The sequence below is a fragment of the Myotis nattereri genome (assembly GCF_964212035.1).
Source record: "Myotis nattereri genome assembly, chromosome: 18".
Classification (NCBI taxonomy): domain Eukaryota; kingdom Metazoa; phylum Chordata; class Mammalia; order Chiroptera; family Vespertilionidae; genus Myotis; species Myotis nattereri.
This window is the reverse complement of record NC_138093.1, coordinates 1,023,922-1,043,487: the sequence shown is the minus strand read 5'-3', so window position 1 is coordinate 1,043,487 and position 19,566 is coordinate 1,023,922. Positions and strand designations below refer to the sequence as shown.

The window sequence follows — 19,566 nt, the reverse complement described above, 5'->3', positions numbered from 1 at the left end:
GAGAGAAACATCAATCATGAGAATCATTGATCAGCTGCCTCCTGCACGCTCCCCTCTGGGGATGAGCCGCACCCCAGCATGTGCCCTGACCGGAATCGAACCTGGAGCCCTGTAGTCCGCAGGCTGATGCTCTATCCACTGACCAAAACCAGTGAGGGCTAAAAAATATTTTTAAAATAAAAAGGTTGTTGTTAATCCTCACCTGAGGATCCTTTTCCATTGATTTGTAGAGAGAGTGGAAGGGAGGGGGAGACAGAGAGACACATTGATTGGTTGCCTCCTGCAAGCGCCGCGGCCACTGTCCGGGATCAACCCTCAGCCGAGGCACCTGCCTTGACCGGAATCGAACCAGGGACCCTGCAGTCGGCAGGCCAGCGCTCTATCCACGGAGCCACACCTGCGAGGCTCTAAAATGAATTTTTAACAAAGCATTGGCTAGTCCCAAATGGTTATCTAAAAAAAAAAAAGACCTGTCTTATACCAGACCCTAAAAAACCCCTAGAATATAAATACCCTGTTCTTGTAACACACCAAATATGTTTATATTAATAAACTCACACTAACATAGAAATAAAGCCTCATCGATTGATTGCCTTTAGAAGATTCTAGGGGCAAAGTCATTACTTCGGGAGCCGGTAATAAACGGAAGGACAGGACGGAGCACAGGCCCCACCTCCCCAGCGGACCGCACTCCTGGGAACCGCAGAGCTAAGGGGGTCCCGGCGCAGCGGTGCGGAAGCAACGACAGGATTTAGGGTGTCACCGTCCTCCAAACACCACGAAGGGGCACCCCGACATCAGCTCCTCCCAGTGCAGAGCACCTGCACCTGCACCTGAGACCCCGGCCTGGCCGCCAGCTGAGCTACGCGGGGAGGAGACGGACAAGTCCAGTGACCCCCGGGCCGCCACCCGCGCAACCAAGCACGGAGCTCTCCCGCTGGTTCACGGAAACCAGCGGCGCCAGGGCCGCAGCGTCCCGCCTGGGCTCCTCCGCTCGCCTCCGGCAGGTAGCGCGCCCCACCTGGCCGAGCCCGCCCCTCCTCCCGCACCCGGGCGGGACGCGAGCGCTCCCACAGGCCCCTTCTGAGCATGCGCAGGAAGTGAGGCGCCGGCGCAGCGCGCACGGCACTGGCGCGGCAGGCAGGGCCGTCCCGCGTGCGCGTGCGCGGCGGGGAGGGCGGGACCTCGGGAGCGTGCGCGTGCGCGGCGGGGAGGGCGGGACCTCGGGCGCGTGCGCGGGGTCGCAAAGTGCCGCTGACCCGCCAGCGACCGGCATGACGGGCTGGGCGCTCGCTGCTGCCCCCGCCTCGCTGCCGCGCCATGGAATGCCTGCGGGGCCTGCCCCGGCTCCTGCCGCGCGCGCTGCGGCTGCCCCCGCGCGTCCTGTGCGCTCCGGCCTGGGGCCTGACCCCCGCGCGCGCCGCCGGACCCCTCGGAGGGAGCTGGGCCGCGCTGCCCGGCGCACCGCGCGGGCCCCGCCTGGCAGGTACGGCCCCGCCCGCAGCCCCGGACGCCGCGGTGACCTCGGCCCCTGGCCGGCCCGTCCTCCTCGCGGTCCCCGGGCAGAGCTCCCGCCCGAAGCGCCCGGGGCACCCGTGGTTTTTGAATCCAGCGTCGCCCTTACTCATCGTGACAGCTGGGAAGTCAGGATCGGGCCCCGCGGCCTGAAATACTGGGATAGGTGTCCTCCTCGCGGGCGCCGCTCCGCTGGTCCCGGGAACGGGGTGGGTCGCCCTGGGGAGACTTGGGTAAGAACCGCGCCGAGCAAGGGCGGACTGTGGTGTCAAGCGCGGCCGACCGCTGGCGGGTCGGTGCGGCCGGAGGAGGGACCGGAGCGGTGCGTCTTCGCCGGATGATGAAGCGCGACGACCGCCGGCATTTCCACCAACCGGAGCGCGCGGTGCTCATGTGGCCGAGCAGCCCGGCTTCCCCATTCGCGCTGCCGGCAGTCGGCTGCGCTCCCAACGCCACCCGGCGCCTCCACCTCCTTCCCAGCCACGCTCCCCGGGTTCAGCCCGTCCGATTGTTTTTTGTTGCTGTTGTTGTTTATAATTTAATAGAGGTCTCTTTTTTAAAAATTCTCACCCTAGGACATTTTTTCCATTGATTTCTAGAGAGAGTGGCGGGGGCTGGGGGGGGGGGACATCGATTGGTTGCCTCTTGCTCGCACCCCTCCCAGGGCTGGGGCACCTCCAGCTGGGGTCCCTCCTGCACTTGACTGGGACTTGAACCCCGCCCGGCCTGCAGGCCCACCTCTGAGCACTGAGCCAAAGCAGCCAGGCCCGCTGGTGTTTTAGGGCAAACACTGAGATGCAGAATCTCCGCCCGGGGAAATGCTGACCCTTAAAATGCGGTCTGCACTTCGCAAATGGTAACAACAGGCCTGGGGGCTAAGAAGCACAGCATCCACAGCACCGTAGACTGTAGGCCGGTGTACGTGGGAGGCGGGGATCAGAGCTGAGCGTCTGCTTTGGACGGATCGGATAATGGGAAGTGTTTTCCCACCTCCGCCCGCTCCCCTCGGGTTCATGGCTTTGAACAGTGCTTTTTGTTAGGTGCTGAATGGGCCTGGTGATACTTCAGAGCCCCCGTCAGCGCAGTCGAGTCACGCGGTTTAAATGATTTTCAAGTAGCATTGCCTTCGTTCCAGTGCCGTTGGTATTTTGCACGTAGCCACAGTAAAGTGTGTGGAAAAGAAGTTAATACAAGGAAGTCAAGTCTGTAGGTTCCCTAGTGTGCAGGTCAAGCAACCCACCTGATCCTGGAATGTGAGAGGTCCGGGCACTTGGGACCTGCTTCCTAACATACGCCTCCCGACGCCGTGCCCATGAGGAGCCTTTTAAATTATGCAGAAAAGACGGGCCTTTCCTTTTCGTCTCAACACCGCGTTGAACATTTGTTCACCCAGCTCGGAGGTGATTAGGAAGGACAGTGGTGGGAACCCACCGTAATTCTGCCTCACCGAAGCCGTCTGAAAACCTTTCCCCTTTGAACCGAACATACGCACCTGCAGACTGCACACATGAGTGTTTTCTCCCCCAGGAAAAGATTTTAAAAAATAGCAGAATAGTCTGCAGAGCACGCTCCTGAGAGTTGTCTCTAGGCCACATGTGACAGCCAGTCGTGGGCTGACGGAATTCTCTCATTCCTTCTCCAGGTGAAATGCACCTGCTGAGAACGTCCGATGTCGCTCAGGCCACGCTCGCCAGCGTCGCCCCCGTGTTTACTGTGGTGAGTACGTGCCAGGCGCCTGATAACTTAGAGAGAGCACTTCTCCTGCGTCGTCTCGTCCTGGGGTTGTGCTCAGCCAGTGGGACTTCACTGACGACTCCAGAGCCCCCGGTCAGCGTGTCCAGCAAAGGAAAAGGGAGTTTCAACCCTTCACTCAGAACCGACTTTAACCCAAACAAGCGCAGTGGGTTTCCACGTGTATGTCAGTGTTTGTGGGATACAGTACCGTATGGTGTGATACCAGAGAGTTTACTGATTTGGGAGAACAAATGTTTTGTTTTTATTATCTCTCTCCAGACAAAATTTGACAAAGGAGGAAATGTGACGTCTTTTGGTGAGTATCTTCACGTTTCTTCTGCATCGTCTCTTTGTAATCACTGAATGCGTGAGTCTGACGGAAATCAAGGAATGGCAGGCGGTGCTGTGAACAGAGCACCCTTAGCGTGGATGGGTGCGTGCAGGGAGCGGTCTTTGTGCAGCGTGTCCATCTGTCCTCATTGGGGCTGGGTGCCTGGACTGTTCTCAGGGCCACTCGTGCTCTGCCCGGACGTTAAAGGCACAGGAACACTCTTCCCTCCGTCTCTTCACTCCTGGTCCGCAGCCGTGCCCCCCGTGTTCTGGGGGAGGCGGAGTCACGGGCCCCCACCAACTGTGGGGACAGGAGACGAGGGGCGGGTGGGCGCTGGGCTCTGCTGGTCACTCTGTTTCTAAAGTGACACAGATCCCTTCACGGTCTGACCTCGGAGGCAGGCTCGGGTCTCCCACGCACCCCTCCATGACCCCTCCTGCTGTTCCTGAGGTCCTCGGACACATTTCGGTGTTTCTGCTCAGTAGCTCCTCCGAAGGCTGTTCTGCCTGGAGCACTGCCACACCTGTGGTTCGACTGGACAGGTGCAGACAGTAGTGTCGCCAGTACCACCGCTTGGGACCTGTCACCCATTCTGCTTCCTCTTGGGGAATACATTGAGTTTTCAGGCCGAGAGTCTAGTCTGAGGACGGACTTTTTCTCGTTTTGTGTTAGTCCAAGAAGAAAGAAAATTGAACCTCTCTCTTCCCAGATTTAAAATATCGAAGGTGATAAGGGAGTGAGAATAACAGAACGCAGGTCCTGTTAAAGGTGCCGTGCCCCTCTGACAGGCGCGCGTGGTTCTATTTCCGCCCCGGGAGCGCCTGCGCACAGAGAGGCTTCATGAGGTGGGGAAGGAGGAGGAAGAATACTAGAGTCAGACTAGCTTTAGCCTGAGTGTGTCCTTGAGGTAAAAACAGGCATTTAAAACACTCCTGTTATCTTTGGCTTCTGCTAATAACAAAACTATCTTGGTGGGGGGGGGGGTGCTCTGATACGAAGATTAAGCTCTTTGCTGGATTAGACCAGCCACTTCTTTTTCTTGAAAACATTTCTTTCTCAGAAAGGAAGAAAACGGACTTATACCAAGAATTAGGTCTTCAGGCCAGAGATCTGCGCTTCCAGCACCTCATGAGCATCACCACCAGAAACAACAGGATCATCCTGAGGATGGAGGTGAGGTCCCTCCCGGCGGCTTAAAGTGGCTCTGGAACAAACGCAGCTCTGAGGCGGGTAGGGAAGCACGCGGCAAAACAAAGCTAGCCGCCATTTAATTGTGTAGGTGGCACGGACGTGGGTGTTCACTGTGTACTTTTTCTGTATAAAAATTTTCATAATAAAATGTTGGAAAAGGTGTGAAGAAACCACCCTGTAGGCTTTATATCACTGACACAGTGGCACAGGCTCCTTCCTGTGTTGCTTTTCTAGCATAATGGGCACCGTCTTTGTAGAACCCTCGCCTGTCACACCCTCTTTCCCCGCAGTACCTGAAAGCGGTGATCACCCCCGAGTGTCTCCTGATCCTGGATTATCGTCACTTAAACCTGGAGCAGTGGCTGTTCCGGGAGCTCCCCGCGCAGCTGGCCGGAGAGGGCCAGCTGGTCACGTACCCTCTGCCCTTTGAGTTCAGAGCCATGGAAGCACTCCTGCAGTACCGGGTAAGCCCGTCCATGCAGCCGGCTGCATTGGTCCTGGTCCAAATGCTGCCGAGGAGGAAGACACGTTAGCAGGCCAGGACAGCGCAGGCGAGGGCGAGGAGAGGAGCTGCCATGGGCGCAGCTGCCCGGCGGGAGGCGCATCTGCTGGAATGTGTGCCCTCGGTCCCACTGCGGTTCCCGAGGCAGGGGCGGGTCCCGGCGCAAGAGCCGCTGGCACCGCTGTCTCAGTGCACACCCGCCGGGCGCCCCATGCCGCGGGCCTGGATAAGAAGAGCACTTCTGACTTCACACCGATTTATTTTTAAGTCAAGCTGTGTTTTAGTTTCCAAAGAGTTTTGTTCATAGGAGTTTGGACTGTATTCTGTTTACAAAGAGCAGATGTATTTACCAAATGGAAGTTCGAGTTGTAACCACGGAAGGGCGGATTTCCTTCCACTTAATCGATCCTCCCACCTTTTGTGACAGGAGTTAGTCCCCCTCAGGTGCGAGCCTGGTAACAGCATGTGCCTGGTCCTCTGTCCCCAGCAGACGGGTGTTTGGGCCGCCGGGACAGCCGTTCCTGCAGGCCGCACTCTGCAGCATTACCCGCTGCCCCAGCTGTTCCAGACGGTGTCTGACCCCACGGCTCACTGGCCCTGAGCGTTCTGAGAAGGTTGGCTTCTCACGCGAGGTCGTGTTGCTCTAGATCAGCAAGCTGCAGGGGAAGCTGCGCCTGCTGGAGCCCCGGATCCTCGACACCCTGGAGGCGTTAGTGGACCCCAAACACTCCTCTGTGGACAGAAGCAAACTGCACATCCTGCTGCAAAACGGCAAAAGGTGAGCAGGTGTCCGGCACGTCCCTGTCCTGGTTCTCAGTGACGTGTGTAGCGTCAGCCCAGACACACAATCCGTGGGGTCACCACTGGTCTGTAAAGTGCCAGCGAGTGCTGCTGATGGTGACTTCCTGTCGGGGCGCCGAGTAGAGGGAAGGGTGATGGGGCAGGAAGGCTGCGTCCGGCTCTGTCCGGGCCCTGCTTGGGGGCTCAGTTCTTGGTCTGCGTGTAGAAGGCAGAGCACCGCTGACACATCCCTGTCCGCCGCCTGTGTGCGAGGGGGGGCACTGTCCTCGTGGTGACACGGATCCGTAGTCCATGGCGCCATCACGCCCGTGCACCCGCCCTCAGCCTGTCCGAGCTGGAGACGGACGTCCAGATGTTCAAGGAGGCGATCCTGGAGATCCTGGACGACGAGGAGCGGCTGGAGGAGCTCTGCCTCAGCAAGTGGAGCGACCCCGAGGTCTTGTGAGTGGCCTTCCTGCCCCGACTCCCAGGCCGAGCTCCTCCTTCTCGGGGGCCCTTAGCCATCCCCTCGGGGGCCCTTAGCCTTCCCCTCGGGGGCCCTTAGCCTTCCCCTCGGGGGCACTTAGCCATCCCCTCGGGGGCCCTTAGCCATCCCCTCGGGGGCCCTTAGCCATCCCCTCGGGGGCACTTAGCCATCCCCTCGGGGGCCCTTAGCTATCCCCTCGGGGGCCCTTAGCCTTCCCCTCGGGGGCCCTTAGCCATCCCTCGGGGGCCCTTGGCCATCCCCTCGGGGGCACTTGGCCATCCCCTCGGGGGCACTTGGCCATCCCCTCGGGGGCACTTGGCCATCCCCTCGGGGGCACTTGGCCTTCCCCTCGGGGGCCCTTAGCCATCCCTCGGGGGCCCTTAGCCATCCCCTCGGGGGCACTGGTCCTCCCTCCGGGCACTGGGCCCTCCCTCAGGGCCCTCGGGCTCGGGGCTTGGGGCTCCTGCACTCGGTGTCCCACTGTTGTCTGTAGATCAGGGTCAGAAGCTCACACAGACGCTTTGTAATGTGCACAGAGGACGGTCTGCAGGTTTAAGCGTCACCTCTCTCCCATAAGGAAGCTGAGATGACAAGAGCTGGGCCCAGCAAGGCCTAGCAGCAGAAACGGGGACACGCTGTCGCCCTTCGCTGTGTCCTGGGCGGGTCTCCTCTGCCGGCAGCAGCGTGGCTGGTGGAGCTCTGCCCCGCCTCCTGGGGGGGGAAAAGCTGTGTCGTATCCTCATAGCATCGCTCTGTGCGAGGCCAGGGCCTGGGGCAGGGAATCTCTGTGCCTTCGTGCTCAGCCTGTGGTTTTGGTTCACTGGTTTGTACTAACTTGTACCCGTCTGTCCGTCCGTGTCACACGTCTGGACGTCGCTGTCATGGGTAGTGGGGCTCCCTCCCTGTGCAGCAGGTGCCTGTGCGGGGACTTCCCTGTGTGGTGCTCGGGGTCAGGGGATGGCCCTCAGACGGCCGTGACAGACAGGGCAGGCGAGTGGGCTCGCTGGGAGCGAGCGTCATGTGCTCACGCGGGGGTTGGGTGTGTGGTGCGTGGGCGCTGCTTACGTGGCGCTTGTGATTGGAGTGAGCAGAGCAGCACGGGCATCGACCACGCGGAGGAGATGGAGCTGCTGCTGGAGAACTGCCACCGGCTGGCCGAGGACCTGGCGCACGCGGCCCGTGAGCTGCGGGCACTGATCGACGACTCGCAGAGCGTCATCTTCCTCAACCTGGACAGGTGGGCGCGGCGGAGGGGCCGCTCAGGGAGAGGTATGCCTGCCGCGGCCGGCGTGGGCCTGGCTCCTGGGGCAGGCAGTGCCTGCAGGCCCCGGGGGCCCTGGCCGTGGGCCAGCTGACCCGACGCTGTCCCACAGCCACCGCAACGTCATGATGCGGCTGAACCTGCAGCTGACCATGGGCACCTTCTCGCTCTCGCTCTTCGGCCTGATCGGAGTTGCCTTTGGAATGAATTTGGAATCGTCCCTTGAGGAGGTGAGGTGTTGTTTCAGTGAGCCAGGGGTTGTTTTTTCATGTTTTGAAGGTCCGTTTTTAAAACAGACTTTAAAAAGTAAGTCTTCACTGTCCACTCCCCTCGGGACAGGAAATGTGCTCTCTGGCCCGTCCACAGCCAGGCAGGCTCCAGACCTTGTCTCCATGGCACAGACAGCAGGCTTCCTGCTTCTCAGACGGAGTCACGCTGGCCGGCGGGAGGCAGGCAGCGCCCTGGCCAGCGGCACAGCGTGTGGCTCAGCCGTCACAGCTCTGAAAGTGGGCGTGATTGTTCCCACTTCACAGATGAGAACAGTGAGGCCCAGAAAACGTCAGTAACTTGCCCAGGGCAGAGCTTGAGAGTCACAGTCACATTTGAACCCAGAGACCTGCAGTCCCTCTGCTCTGCGCCTGGCATGGGAACGTGGCGTGGCGCTGGCCGAGCTCGGCTCGTCCCTGTCAGACTCCTAGGCATGAACCCGACCCTGCGCTCAGCTCTGGCTCGGGTCTGTGTCCTGGCGAGTCCAACGGGCCGTGTCTCTGGCTGGCAGCCTGCGCTGTCCACGGTCTCCATCGGGACCCCTGTTCACCTTGAAAAGTGGTCGTTAAGAGACATGAACCTGAGGCCACTCCGGCCTCCAGCGGTTCAGTAGCCCTGGATGCCCTCAAGGTCAGAACCAGACGAACCTCCCCCGGGGCCTCCGTGATCCACACGCACGCCGCTCTCTTCCAGGACCACAGGGTGTTCTGGCTGGTCACCGGGATCATGTTCATGGGCAGTGGCCTGATCTGGAGGCGGCTGCTGTCCTTCCTCGGGCGGCAGCTAGAGGCTCCCGTGCCTCCGATGGTACGTAGTGTGGGTCCCGGCCAGAGGCCGAGCGGCCACAGCCATGGCTGTCACGCCACAGCCAGTGTGGGTCAGGCAGACTCCTGGACCTGAGCAGTTATTTAATGCCTCAAAGCCACTCGGTTCCCCACCGCCAGTCACGTCAGCACCACCTGCCTCGCGGGGTTAGGGGAGCTGAGTAAGACGATGTGTGTGAAGCACTTAGGAGCCGCCCAGAAGAAGGAGGACTGCTTGCTGGGGGGAGGGGGGGCGGGGGGACAAGCACTGCAGCCCAGGAGATGGCAGGGACCCTGCTGCGGCTTCATTACGAAACGGAAACGCAGGAGCCAGCGCTGTCACTGGGAGAAGAGAGGTTGCCGCCCTTTCTCCCGTCCCACGCGACACACCGGTCCGTGGGCGGGTCCCCTCAGCGGTGACGGGATGGCCTGCCTTGTAGGAAAGACGCCACTAACACGCCGCTTCCTGCTCTGCTCAGGTGGCCTCCTTGCCTAGGAAGACGCTGCGGGCAGACGGGCGGCTGGACACGAAGCCCAGCCTCAGGCCGGACGGGCTGGGGTCCAGCAGGAGCGTCCTCACGCCCCGGTGAGCGCGGCTCGCACGGCAGTCGCTGGTGAGACCGAGCCAAGCACAGAGCGACGTTGTCGTCCGAGGGAGGCCCGGCGAGCGACCGACCAGGACGTGACCGCGCTTTCCGGGCTCCGAGGAGACCAGGGGCTTCTTGGTCAGAGGCCAGGACTCTGCTCTGCAGCCTGCAGAGCTGCCTTCACAGCCGGAGGCAGGCAGGGGCTGACTGAACCGCGGTGCGGCCTGGACCTGACTCCATGCGCATCGAGAAAAGGAGTGTCCAGCAGCCGCGGTGCTGAGACGGGCCCGTCCGCGAACAGCCTGCCCAGGCGGCCGAGGGCTGGCAGCGCACACCAGCCTCACACTCCGCAGTCCATGCTGGGAGCCGCTGGCAGCGCCTTCGTTTCTTCCATTCGCTCCCTTCATGGACGGTGAATAAAGGGGGCACGATCCTCTCACGTCAGCTTTATGTGGATTCCAGTTCATCAAGATTTCAGCTTTCAACCCCAAACTGCTCTGTTTGCTTGGCTGCAACTATGCCTTTGGAAGTAGAGCTGAGTGTCCTCAGTTCCTGGCTCTTAGCTGCTGGTGGTTCCTGGGAGCGGGGGAAGGGGCACCCCCAGGCTGCAGGAGGGGAGATGCCTAGCTCTGCCTTCCCCTTCGCTTTCAACCAGAGCTCGGGTCAGAGCAGTGGCTGATGGCTGTTCGCCTCAGAGCTGCCGTCCTTGACGCCCAACCTTTCCTGTTTCTGGAGGTTCAAGGCAGGAGTCCCCTAGCCCTAACATTAGCCCTAGGCCTCGACGAACCCTACCCTAGCCCTAGACTTAACCCTACCCTAGCCCTAGACTTAACCCTACCCTAGCCCTAGACTTAACCCTACCCTAACCCTAACCCTCTGCCCAGAGCCTAAGGCAGCCACCCACGCACCTCTGTCTCCTCCCCCGACAGCCCAGCCTCGGGCTCACGAGGACAGAGAGGCTCCCTGGGCTCTAGGGACAGTCTGCCTCACCCCTCAGGTCCCACCTTCCCTTGGCCTGAGCCAACATTCACCCACATGCCAGTGCCCGGGGGCAGGCGACCTCGAGCCTCCCCCACCCGCTCCAGCCTTCCCAGGCCCCCATGTTTTCAGCGATTCCCGGGACCTGCTCACCTACCTGGGTGGGTGTTTAAAACGCACTTCCTAGGGCACAACCCCTGATCTTCTGGGGGCCAGCATAAGCCACAACCCCCGATCTTCTGGGGGCCAGGGAGACCAGATCCCCAGGGCGGGCTCAGCTGGCCCCTCCTGTGTCCCTCAAAACAGTCACAGGCTTCACCCTCTTCTCCACCAGCACCCCTGTGCCGGGCCGTCTCTGAGCTGCTCAGCTCCTTGTGCCTTAACCATTCCCTTAACCCTCACCCCAGCCCTAAGCCTGACCATAGACTTGTCCTAGCCCTAACCATACCCCTTAACCCTAGCCCTGAGCCTATTCATAGCCTTGCCCTAGCCCTAACCATATCCCTTAACCCCAGCCCTGAGCCTAGTCATAGCCTTGCCCTTGCCCTTGCCCTAACCATACCCCTTAACTCTAGCCCTGTGCCTAATCATAGCCTTGCCCTAGCCCTAACCATACCCCTTAACCCTAGCCCTGAGCCTAGTCATAGCCTTGCCCTAGCCCTAACCATATCCCTTAACCCCAGCCCTGAGCCTAGTCATAGCCTTGCCCTTGCCCTTGCCCTAACCATACCCCTTAACTCTAGCCCTGTGCCTAATCATAGCCTTGCCCTAGCCCTAACCATACCCCTTAACCCTAGCCCTGAGCCTAGTCATAGCCTTGCCCTAGCCCTAACCATACCCCTTAACCCTAGCCCTGAGCCTAGTCATAGCCTTGCCCTAGCCCTAACCATATCCCTTAACCTTAGCCCTGAGCCTAGTCATAGCCTTGCCCTAGCCCTAACCATACCGCTCATCCAGAGCAGCCCTGCAGGCAGCACGGGCAGGCGTCACAAAGGCACCCCGTGCTGGGCCCGGCTCCAGAGGACACTGGGAGGCGGTGGCCAGGCCCCTGTACGGGGCTTGGCGATCGGAAGAAAACTGCTACCCCGGCTGATGTGAAGGGCACAGGTGAAGTTTCTTGCGCTCCACGCTCTGCCGTGGCTGAAAGCCCTCGGTCAGCAGGGCCACGTGCAGTCCCCGTGGCAGGGCTCCCTGTGCCGGGTTTGGTCCTGTTCTTGTAAAACGGGTCAGAACCCTCAATTGTGACAGGAGTGGGTCGCCCAGAGAGCAGAGTTCCGTTTGACCAGGCGTAGAATCGATTGGTGTTGCTTTCTGGTGTGCGCTTGTGGCTTTGGGGAGAGTCGTGTCCGCGGATAAAAGGGAAATAGTGCACCTACCTCGGCTGGTAAAGGGGCCTCCTGGTGGGCGATGAGCAGGGTCCGGGTGTCAGCCCAGCGCAGAGACAGCGGGGCCCCTTACACCGACATCTCCCAGCAGGGACAGCCTGTGCCCACACGCACAGCGCTCAGCGGTTTTCAGTTTTGAGTTGAAATGGACTGAGCGCAAACAATTCTTTGGAAGTAGGTGCTAGAGCACCAAATGCTCGGCAGCGTGAGGCAGTGAGCAGGCTGCGCCGCTCACCGAGCTCCCGTGCCAGGACCCGTGGTGCCAGGACCCGCGGTGCCAGGACCGCGGGCCGCCGTCGGGAGGCCGGCCTCTGAGGGAGCTCCACCCCCTCCCCCCGCTGCACAGGCCACAGCCCCACAGAGCCCCCGAGAGGCTGTCCTGCTGAGGCCCCCAGAGCTGTGCAGCCTCCTTTGGGGAACTGCCATGTTTAAATCCCAGCTCAGTTTCGGGTTTACCTGTGTGACCCCGAGGAGGAGGTCTAATGGGTGGAGCCCGCGTTCACCCCACTCTTCCCATCAGAGCTGGTCTGTTAGGCACCAAGCGTTCCCGCCCCTTCGCTCTGAAGAAAGTTGTCGCATAGACAAACGTTGCAAAAAACACGTAAACCAACAACTGCCAACATATGGGAATGTGTTCTGAGATCTTGAAATAAAGGTAATTTTGAGTTAAACTTATAGGTTCAGGTGTGTGTTAATGAGACTAGAACTCTAGACGGTATTTCCATTCAGAATCACGCCGTGAGCATTTAATTCGTCGGCCGCGGGTGTTAGTTTCCCGCGCGACGGTGTCCACGTGCTGTCTTAGGGGTTAACTTAGGCAGGAGAGCGGCCGGTGCCCACGATGCCGCGTGCTTGTGGCGCAGTCGGACGCACTGTTTCGTTTCCAGACAGTCTGGCTGCGCGTGTCTCCACTCCCAGGAGCCTCGCCTCCTTCCATCAGGTTCTCCCGGTGTCCGCGGGGGCGGCGGGCACACGGGCAGGGCTCCAGTCTGAGTCCAGGCTGTAGACGTGAAGCGCCCCGGCCAGTCGGGCTCCCAGAGAGCTCCTTTCCGCGGCCACGACCACTTGGTTCTGGAGAGACAGAGCGTTAGTCATCAGAGGACCTGGAGACATGGGCCGGGACCTCGGCTGTCTTGCCCGCCTGGGGCCCAGAGGGCCCGCTCCTCACCCACGCCCGTGCCCGTCCCAGCCCACCAGAGGGCCCGCTCCTCACCCACGCCCGTGCCCGTCCCAGCCCACCAGAGGGCCCGCTCCTCACCCACGCCCGTGCCCGTCCCAGCCCACCAGAGGCAGCAGAAACAGCTCAGGTGGGGCCTCGCCTGGTTCTGGCTCCCTGTCCTCAGCCCCGTGCTCCCCGGGCCCCGAAGGGACAGAGCTGTGAGCCCACCTGTCCTCGGGGACCTCTCCCATGGGGGTGTGTGTGTGGTGAGGGGTGTTCCTCTCTTTCCCAAGTGAAAACAACCCGTCTGAATGAGGCCCCCCCCCAAACCCCAGCCCGGGGACAGCATGCCAGAGCCCAGCCCTGGCCCCACCTTGTCCTGGGATGGCACGGTGACCAGGCCACTCCCGAACCGCGAGCTCGCCTGCGGAGAGAGCGGTGACAGGCCCTGGGAGACTCGCCACGCGGACAGCTCCCAGGAGGGGCAGGGGCCCCGCAGCCCCCCTCACTCCCGCGGTACTTACTTCCGGGGAAATCAGGACGTGCTGGGCCTGAAAGACACGGTGAGGGAGGGGGCTCAGTTCCTACGTTCAAGTGGGGTTTTCGGCCAGTTCTCCCTGAGCCCCGCCTCCCCGTCTGCAGGAGCCTTAAGATGCACGTGCTCTCCGACACCAGGAATTCCCCTGAGAGGAATTCAGGCCAGAAAAAACACATGTGGCCCAGCTGGCGTGATCGATGAACCAGGAGGTCACGGTTCCATTCCCGGTCAGGGCACATGCCCGGGTTTCAGGCTCCATCCCCAAGGGGGGTGTGCAGAGGAGGCAGCCGATCCATGATTCTCTTTCTTCATTGATGTTTCTATCTCTCTCTTCCTCTCCCTCCCTCTCTGAAATCAATAAAAATATACTTAATAAAAGAAAAATACGTGCGTAAAAGTGTCTATATGTGAATATTACATATAACAGTGGCTAAATGAACTACAGCTCGCCTACAGATAAAATACGCGACAACTGCTAAACATAAATGAGACGCTGGGGAGGCACTGGAACGTGTTGCACGTTGGCAGGTAAAGCAAACACGGGGCAGCGCTGTGTGTGGTGCGGAGCACAGTGTGGCCAGCAAGGGAGATGCACGCAGTGGGGCCGGCGGGGGAGATGCGCGCAGTGTGGCTGGTGGGTGGAGATGCGCGCAGTGTGGCTGGCGGGTGAAGATGCGCGCAGTGTGGCCGGCAGGGGAGATGCGCGCAGTGTGGCTGGTGGGGGAGATGCGCGCAGTGTGGCTGGCAGGGGAGATGCGCACAGTGTGGCCGGCGGGTGGAGATGCGCACAGTGTGGCTGGCGGGTGGAGATGCGCACAGTGTGGCCGGCAGGGGAGATGCGCACAGTGTGGCAGGGGAGATGCGCGCAGTGTGGCAGGGGAGATGCGCGCAGTGTGGCTGGCAGGGGGAGATGTGCGCAGTGTGGCCTGCGGGGGAGATGCGCACAGTGTGACCGGCGGGGGAGGGCTGTGCTCCTATCTGCTCTGGGCTCCCCGCAGGTGCCGGGAGCCTCCCTGGTCTCCTTTCTCCACATAAAGGGGCCTGACACCAACCCAGTAGCTTTGATGCGGATTCGATGTATCATCAAGTTCTAGGGAAAAATCCTAGAAGGTTCGCAGGCCTTATCTCTGCAGAGTGGAATTCGAGGTAGATGGTCTTTCATTTTTCTTTGTACCATTTTGTGTAAATTTTTACAATAAACTTTCATTAACTTTTTCAAGTTAAAAAATAACTTTTAAATTGGAAAATAAGTATGGCCAGGAGCTGTAGGCCCAGGAAACGAGGCGGGGGACCAGGACGCAGGGGGGGAACGGGCGCAGTGGGCGGAGCCAGAGCTCACGGGGCACCAGGTCCCGGTGGCGAGCTGCAGGGCAAGAACTAGGCGGCTGGGCCTTTAAAACGCAGCCGAGGGCTGTGTCCTGACCAGAACTCGGTTCCGGTAAAGACGGTGTGTGCCAGGGTGGACGCGACCCCGCAAGGCCGCAGAGCCGCCTGGGACCCGGGCCGCGCTCTGCCCGAGAACCCTACCTTCTCCTCTGGACACGGGGACGTCCAGGACTTGCATTTGCCCGTCATGTCGCCGAAGAAGGTGCGCCTGCCGTTGTAGACGTAGACGCGGCCGTCCTCTCCCCCGATGAGCCCCGAGGTCATGTCCGCGATCCTCAGGGGGGCGGCCATGAGGACCTCGTCTGTGACGGTGAGACCAGCGGGAAGCGCCCACTCCCCGGCCCCCCACTGCCCCTGCTCCTGGCCGACCGCCCGCCCGCCCGCCTCCCACAGGCGCCCAGGCCGCCTTCCCGCAGCCAAGACCCCGGCTTCCTGCTGATCATTCAACACTGACGTGTGGCTCTGACATCACCCGCCACCACCTTCCAACGGGACAGCTCACTCTCACTGATGTTTCTCTCTCCCCCTCCCCCTTCCTCTCTGGAATCAATACAAATACACACGTACATATAAAAAAGTACAGCCCAGCCCGGCCGGCGTGGCTCAGGGGCTGAGCGTCGACCTATGAACCAGGTCAGTGTTCAGCTCCCGGTCAGGGCACAGGCCCAGGTTGCAGGCTCCATCCCCAGTGTGGGGCGTGCAGGCAGCCGATCAGCGATTCTGTCTCATCATTGGTGTTTCTATCTCTCTCTCTCCCTCTCCCTTCCTCTGAAATCAATAAAAATATGTGTGTGTGTTTTTAAAGGTACAGCTGCAGCTTTGCGCGGTGGCAGTGTCGTAGCCACTGGTTTATCTGGGGCGCGATTCTCGCTCATTGAAAAAGTGCAGCTCCCCCTGTACACCTGGTGCTGGTTGAACCTGACTCGGACCTAACGGCCGGGCCGCCAGGGGTCGGGGGGAGGGGCCGTGCTGGGAAGGAGGCTACCTAAGCCGTCACCGTCCAGGTCGCTCAGGTGCAGGGCGCCCCCGAAGCGGGAGAAGCGGCGGTCTCCGCTGAAGGTGCTGAGCAGGGCGGGCCGGGCGGCCGGGCTCAGCCGGTACATGCGGGCGGCCCCGCCCTGGTGCAAGGTCATGGTCAGGAAGGCCATCTTCGACACGTCGTCTGGAACGAACCACACCGTCAGGGCCGGGCTCGACACGGCACAGGACGTCGCGCGCCGAGCGGACTCCTAGCCGGCGTCGGCTCCTGTCCGCGGGACCTACCGTGCGTGGGGGCGCCCACCAGCAGCACCGGCGTCCGCGCCCCGTTCACCATCACGTGGCCACTGGACAGGGAGGTGCCCAGCTTCCCCATGGCCTGTGGAGGGTCACGAGTCAAAGGCCGGCTGGGACGACGTTCCCCGCGGCGCCCGTCCTGGGCGAGGGCGCCCTACCTTGTCCCCCGAGATGGAGAACGCGCTCTGGCGGCCGGGCGGGAAGTAGCCGTCCACCCGGCCCAGGCTCTGCTTCTCGTCCCGCGAGTGGAACAACTGGCCCAGACTGGAAGGGAGCACACGGGGCACAGGGGGCCCGGGGCGGGAGCTGGCCTGGTGCTCAGGTCCCCCGCCAGGTCCCCCCTGCGCACCTGGGTCCGTCTGGGTGACCACGGGCACAGAGCGGGCGTCAGGGAGGGAGGCCCGGTGTTGGGACCCTCCGATACCAGGCCCACCCTCTGCCCGACTGACAGCAAGGACAGGGGTGCCCGCCAGTACGGGCTGACCTGTCCCCCAAATCCGCAGCTGAAGCCCTGGCCCCCGCCCCTCAGACTGTGACGGGATTTGGAGGCAGAGTCTTTAAGGAGAAGATTCTGTTAAAACGAGGCCGTCGGTGCCGGCTCCAGCCCCAGCCCTGGTCGGGGGCGTGCAGGAGGCACATGGATGTGTCTCTGCGTCGCTGTCTCTCCCCCTCCCTTCCACTCTCTCTAAAAACCAGTGGGGAAATGTCCTCGGGTGAGGATGAGCAAAACAAATAAATGAGGTGGTCAGCGTGGGCAGGCCTAACGCCACGTGACTGGCATCTGTGGGAGGGAAGGACAGGAAGACGGCAGGGACGGAAGGCCAGGCCAGGGGCCTGTGATGGGGAGGGGGGCCTGGAGACACCAGCCCGGCAGTGCAACACCCAGAGCCGAGAGGACAAGTCCCGCGGAGCCCGGAGGCCATGGCCCTTCACAGGGGCAGCCCTGGCCCCGAGCACCACTTCTCATGGCTACGGAGAACCCGCGGCCTCGCCCAGCCTCCGCGTCTCCCCGGCTGAGCACTTAGCTGTCTCCCGAGCCCACGAGGGGAGGGGACGAGGGGCCCAGCAGCGCCCGCTCACCCGCTGCTGTTCTTCCAGGTGGGGCTCCCGGCCAGCAGCAGCGTCCTGTTGTCCAGGCGGACGGCGTGGAGCGAGTAGCCCAGCCACGCGAAGTCCTCCTCGCCCCCCACCCGCCAGTCGGCCGCCTCCACCTTCAGCTGGTCTGCAAGACAGGCAGCCCCCCTGGCTTTACCCAGGAGGCTGGGAGGGAGGGAGGCTAGGAGGGAGGGAGGCTAGGAGGGAGGGAGGCTGGGAAGGAAGGAGGCCTGGAGGGAGGGAGGGAGGACCGGAGGGAGGGAGGCTGGGAGGGAGGGAGGCTAGGAAGGAGGGAGGCTGGGAAGGAAGGAGGCCTGGAGGGAGGGAGGGAGGCCGGAGGGAGGGAGGACCGGAGGGAGGGAGGCCAGAGGGAGGGAGGCTGGGAGGGAGGGAGGCCGGAGGGAGGGAGGCCAGGAGGGAGGAGGACAGGCGGCCCTCTGTAGGTAACGATGGACGGACGGGTTCTCCCCAGAGCTCTTGGACACCCCCACCCCTGTCCCAGGCCCCAACGTTAGAGGGACTCGCAGGTCCCGCAGGAAGTGCTTCTCGGGCGCCCGCGGTGTCCCTGCTCCGTCACTGGGGGACTCAGGCTCAGCCACTGGCCCTGGGGCCTGGGCCCAGAGGCGGGGCTCCCTGTCCTCGGGGACGCCGCGTACCCTCCCCGAGCGCCTGTAAGGGGCGGCTGCGGGACTGACGCGGGAGGACGTGGGGTGAGGAGGAGAGGCCCGGGACCGAGCAGGGACTACCTCCGTGGCGTCGGCCGGGGTCCGAGTGGAAGGCGGCCACCATGCCCCGCTGCTTCCCGCCGCCCGGCGCGAAGGGGGAGCCGAGCACCAGGTCGGGCGTGCCGTCTCCGTCCACGTCGGCCGCCAGGAGCCGCCAGCCCAGGTTGCAGTACGTGTCCTGGGGACGGAGGCCACGTGTCCTCACCTGGGGGGGACGCCCAGCCCCAGGCCTCACCGGCCGAGGGGACGTACCTGGCAGGAGATGGTGACGTCGGGGGCCTGGGACAGTTTTCCTCTCTTGGAGCCGAAGTAGACGTACACCGCGCCCTGGCGAGGACAGGCCGGGCGGCCGTGAGGTCGGGAGAGCGGGAGGACCAGGCAGTCCCGTCCGTCCCACGGGCAGGCTCCCGTGACGGACACGGGCCTGGGCCCCGCTGGCTCCCGGGGCAGGTGGGAGGCGCCGACAGCCTGGCATTTCTCTGCCTCGAGGCTGTTGCAGCCCCAGAGCGGGCGTGGCCTTGGCTCTGCCGCCCCAGGGTCCCTGGTGGGATGCGATGACCCTGCCCCCGTGTGCGAGGCCCAGCGGTTAGGACGGCAGCCTGGCCCGGCCGGGTCTGTGCCCGACGGGAGCCCCATGGCCTGGACTGTGTCACCTTCCCACCTCCCCCCGCACCTCGGGGAGCAAAGCATTTGCTGGGGGCAGGAGGCAGGAGGCCAGGAGGCAGGAGGCCAGGAGGCAGGAGGCCAGGAGGCAGGAACAGGTGCGCCAGGGGCCGAGGCCTCCTCAGGGACCGAAGGGGGCGCCCCAGGTCACCCACCCAGAGGCTGGGCCGGCTTGTCCGACCGTCTGCTGCTGCCAGCGGCTCGGCCCCCCTCTGTCCACCCCCTATCCCACCCCCAGCCTGACCTTGTAGGTGAGCTGCTCGGAGCCCGCGGAGGGGGCGCCCACGGCCAGGTCGGGCAGCCCGTCCCTGTTGAAGTCCAGCACGGCCAGGGCGGAGCCGAAGCGGCCTGCGGGCTGGGGCAGCGAGTCCTGGGCTCAGCTCGGCTCAGGCAGCCCTGAGACAGCCGCGCGTCCCACGCACAACACGCAGCGCCCGCGACACAGGAAGATGGGGAGCCCGGGATGGAAAGGTCTGGAAACCCCGGGGCCCATGTGAACACCAACGAACCAAAAACCCACCCCTCACCCGGGACTTGCCCGAGGAGCGGGCGCCCCTGTGGGAACGCCGCCTCACCCGGGAGCCCTCCAGGACCCCGTGGGCCTCGGACTCCAGGTCCAGGTCGAGGGGGGGCAGCCCCAGGTCGTTGCCGTAAATGAGGTACACGCGCCCCACGTGCATGTGGCCGGGGCGGCTATAGCCCGGGGCGCCCACCACCAGGTCGCCATGCCCGTCCTGGTTGAGGTCGGCCGAGGTCATCGCCCTGTGGGGACGAGAGAGCCCGCCTGGTGTCTGCTACCAGCTACGCTGTTGCCTGGCCGGTGGGCTCAGCGGTTGAGCGGCGACCTCTGAGCCAGGAGGTCAGGGTTGGATTCCCGGGCAGGGCTCAGGCCCGGGGTGCAGGC

The 19,566-nt window shown here is 62.6% G+C and overlaps 2 protein-coding genes across 3 annotated transcripts in view; one reads left to right on the top strand and one right to left on the bottom strand.

The window, feature by feature from the left end:
* Window positions 1-1,208: 1,208 nt before the first annotated feature.
* On the top strand, window positions 1,209-10,008 carry MRS2 (magnesium transporter MRS2). Of its 2 annotated transcripts, none has more exons than XM_081111955.1 (11): window positions 1,209-1,486; window positions 3,158-3,231; window positions 3,529-3,565; window positions 4,641-4,753; window positions 5,062-5,235; window positions 5,921-6,051; window positions 6,399-6,515; window positions 7,625-7,777; window positions 7,914-8,031; window positions 8,762-8,875; window positions 9,351-10,008. In XM_081111955.1, the coding sequence occupies exons 1-11, from the start codon at window positions 1,321-1,323 to the stop codon at window positions 9,459-9,461; spliced, it is 1,308 nt and encodes a 435-aa protein (XP_080968081.1). In that variant the 5' UTR covers window positions 1,209-1,320; the 3' UTR covers window positions 9,462-10,008. The 2 variants fall into 2 exon arrangements, with proteins under 2 accessions (XP_080968081.1, XP_080968080.1); XM_081111954.1 differs by having other exon boundaries at window positions 1,241-1,486; window positions 3,158-3,429.
* Window positions 10,009-12,436: 2,428 nt separating this feature from the next.
* Window positions 12,437-19,566, bottom strand: part of GPLD1 (glycosylphosphatidylinositol specific phospholipase D1) — a gene marked incomplete at its 5' end in the record, with an annotated part of 23,923 nt that continues 16,793 nt past the window's right edge. Inside the window, 12 exons of the mRNA XM_081113247.1 lie at window positions 12,437-12,892; window positions 13,354-13,404; window positions 13,505-13,531; window positions 15,046-15,206; window positions 15,890-16,066; window positions 16,168-16,261; window positions 16,338-16,443; window positions 17,260-17,401; window positions 18,021-18,177; window positions 18,252-18,326; window positions 18,907-19,017; window positions 19,238-19,424. Coding sequence (XP_080969373.1) covers window positions 12,758-12,892; window positions 13,354-13,404; window positions 13,505-13,531; window positions 15,046-15,206; window positions 15,890-16,066; window positions 16,168-16,261; window positions 16,338-16,443; window positions 17,260-17,401; window positions 18,021-18,177; window positions 18,252-18,326; window positions 18,907-19,017; window positions 19,238-19,424 — 1,423 coding nt within the window. The 3' untranslated portion in view covers window positions 12,437-12,757. The remainder of the gene's footprint in view (window positions 12,893-13,353; window positions 13,405-13,504; window positions 13,532-15,045; window positions 15,207-15,889; window positions 16,067-16,167; window positions 16,262-16,337; window positions 16,444-17,259; window positions 17,402-18,020; window positions 18,178-18,251; window positions 18,327-18,906; window positions 19,018-19,237; window positions 19,425-19,566) is intronic.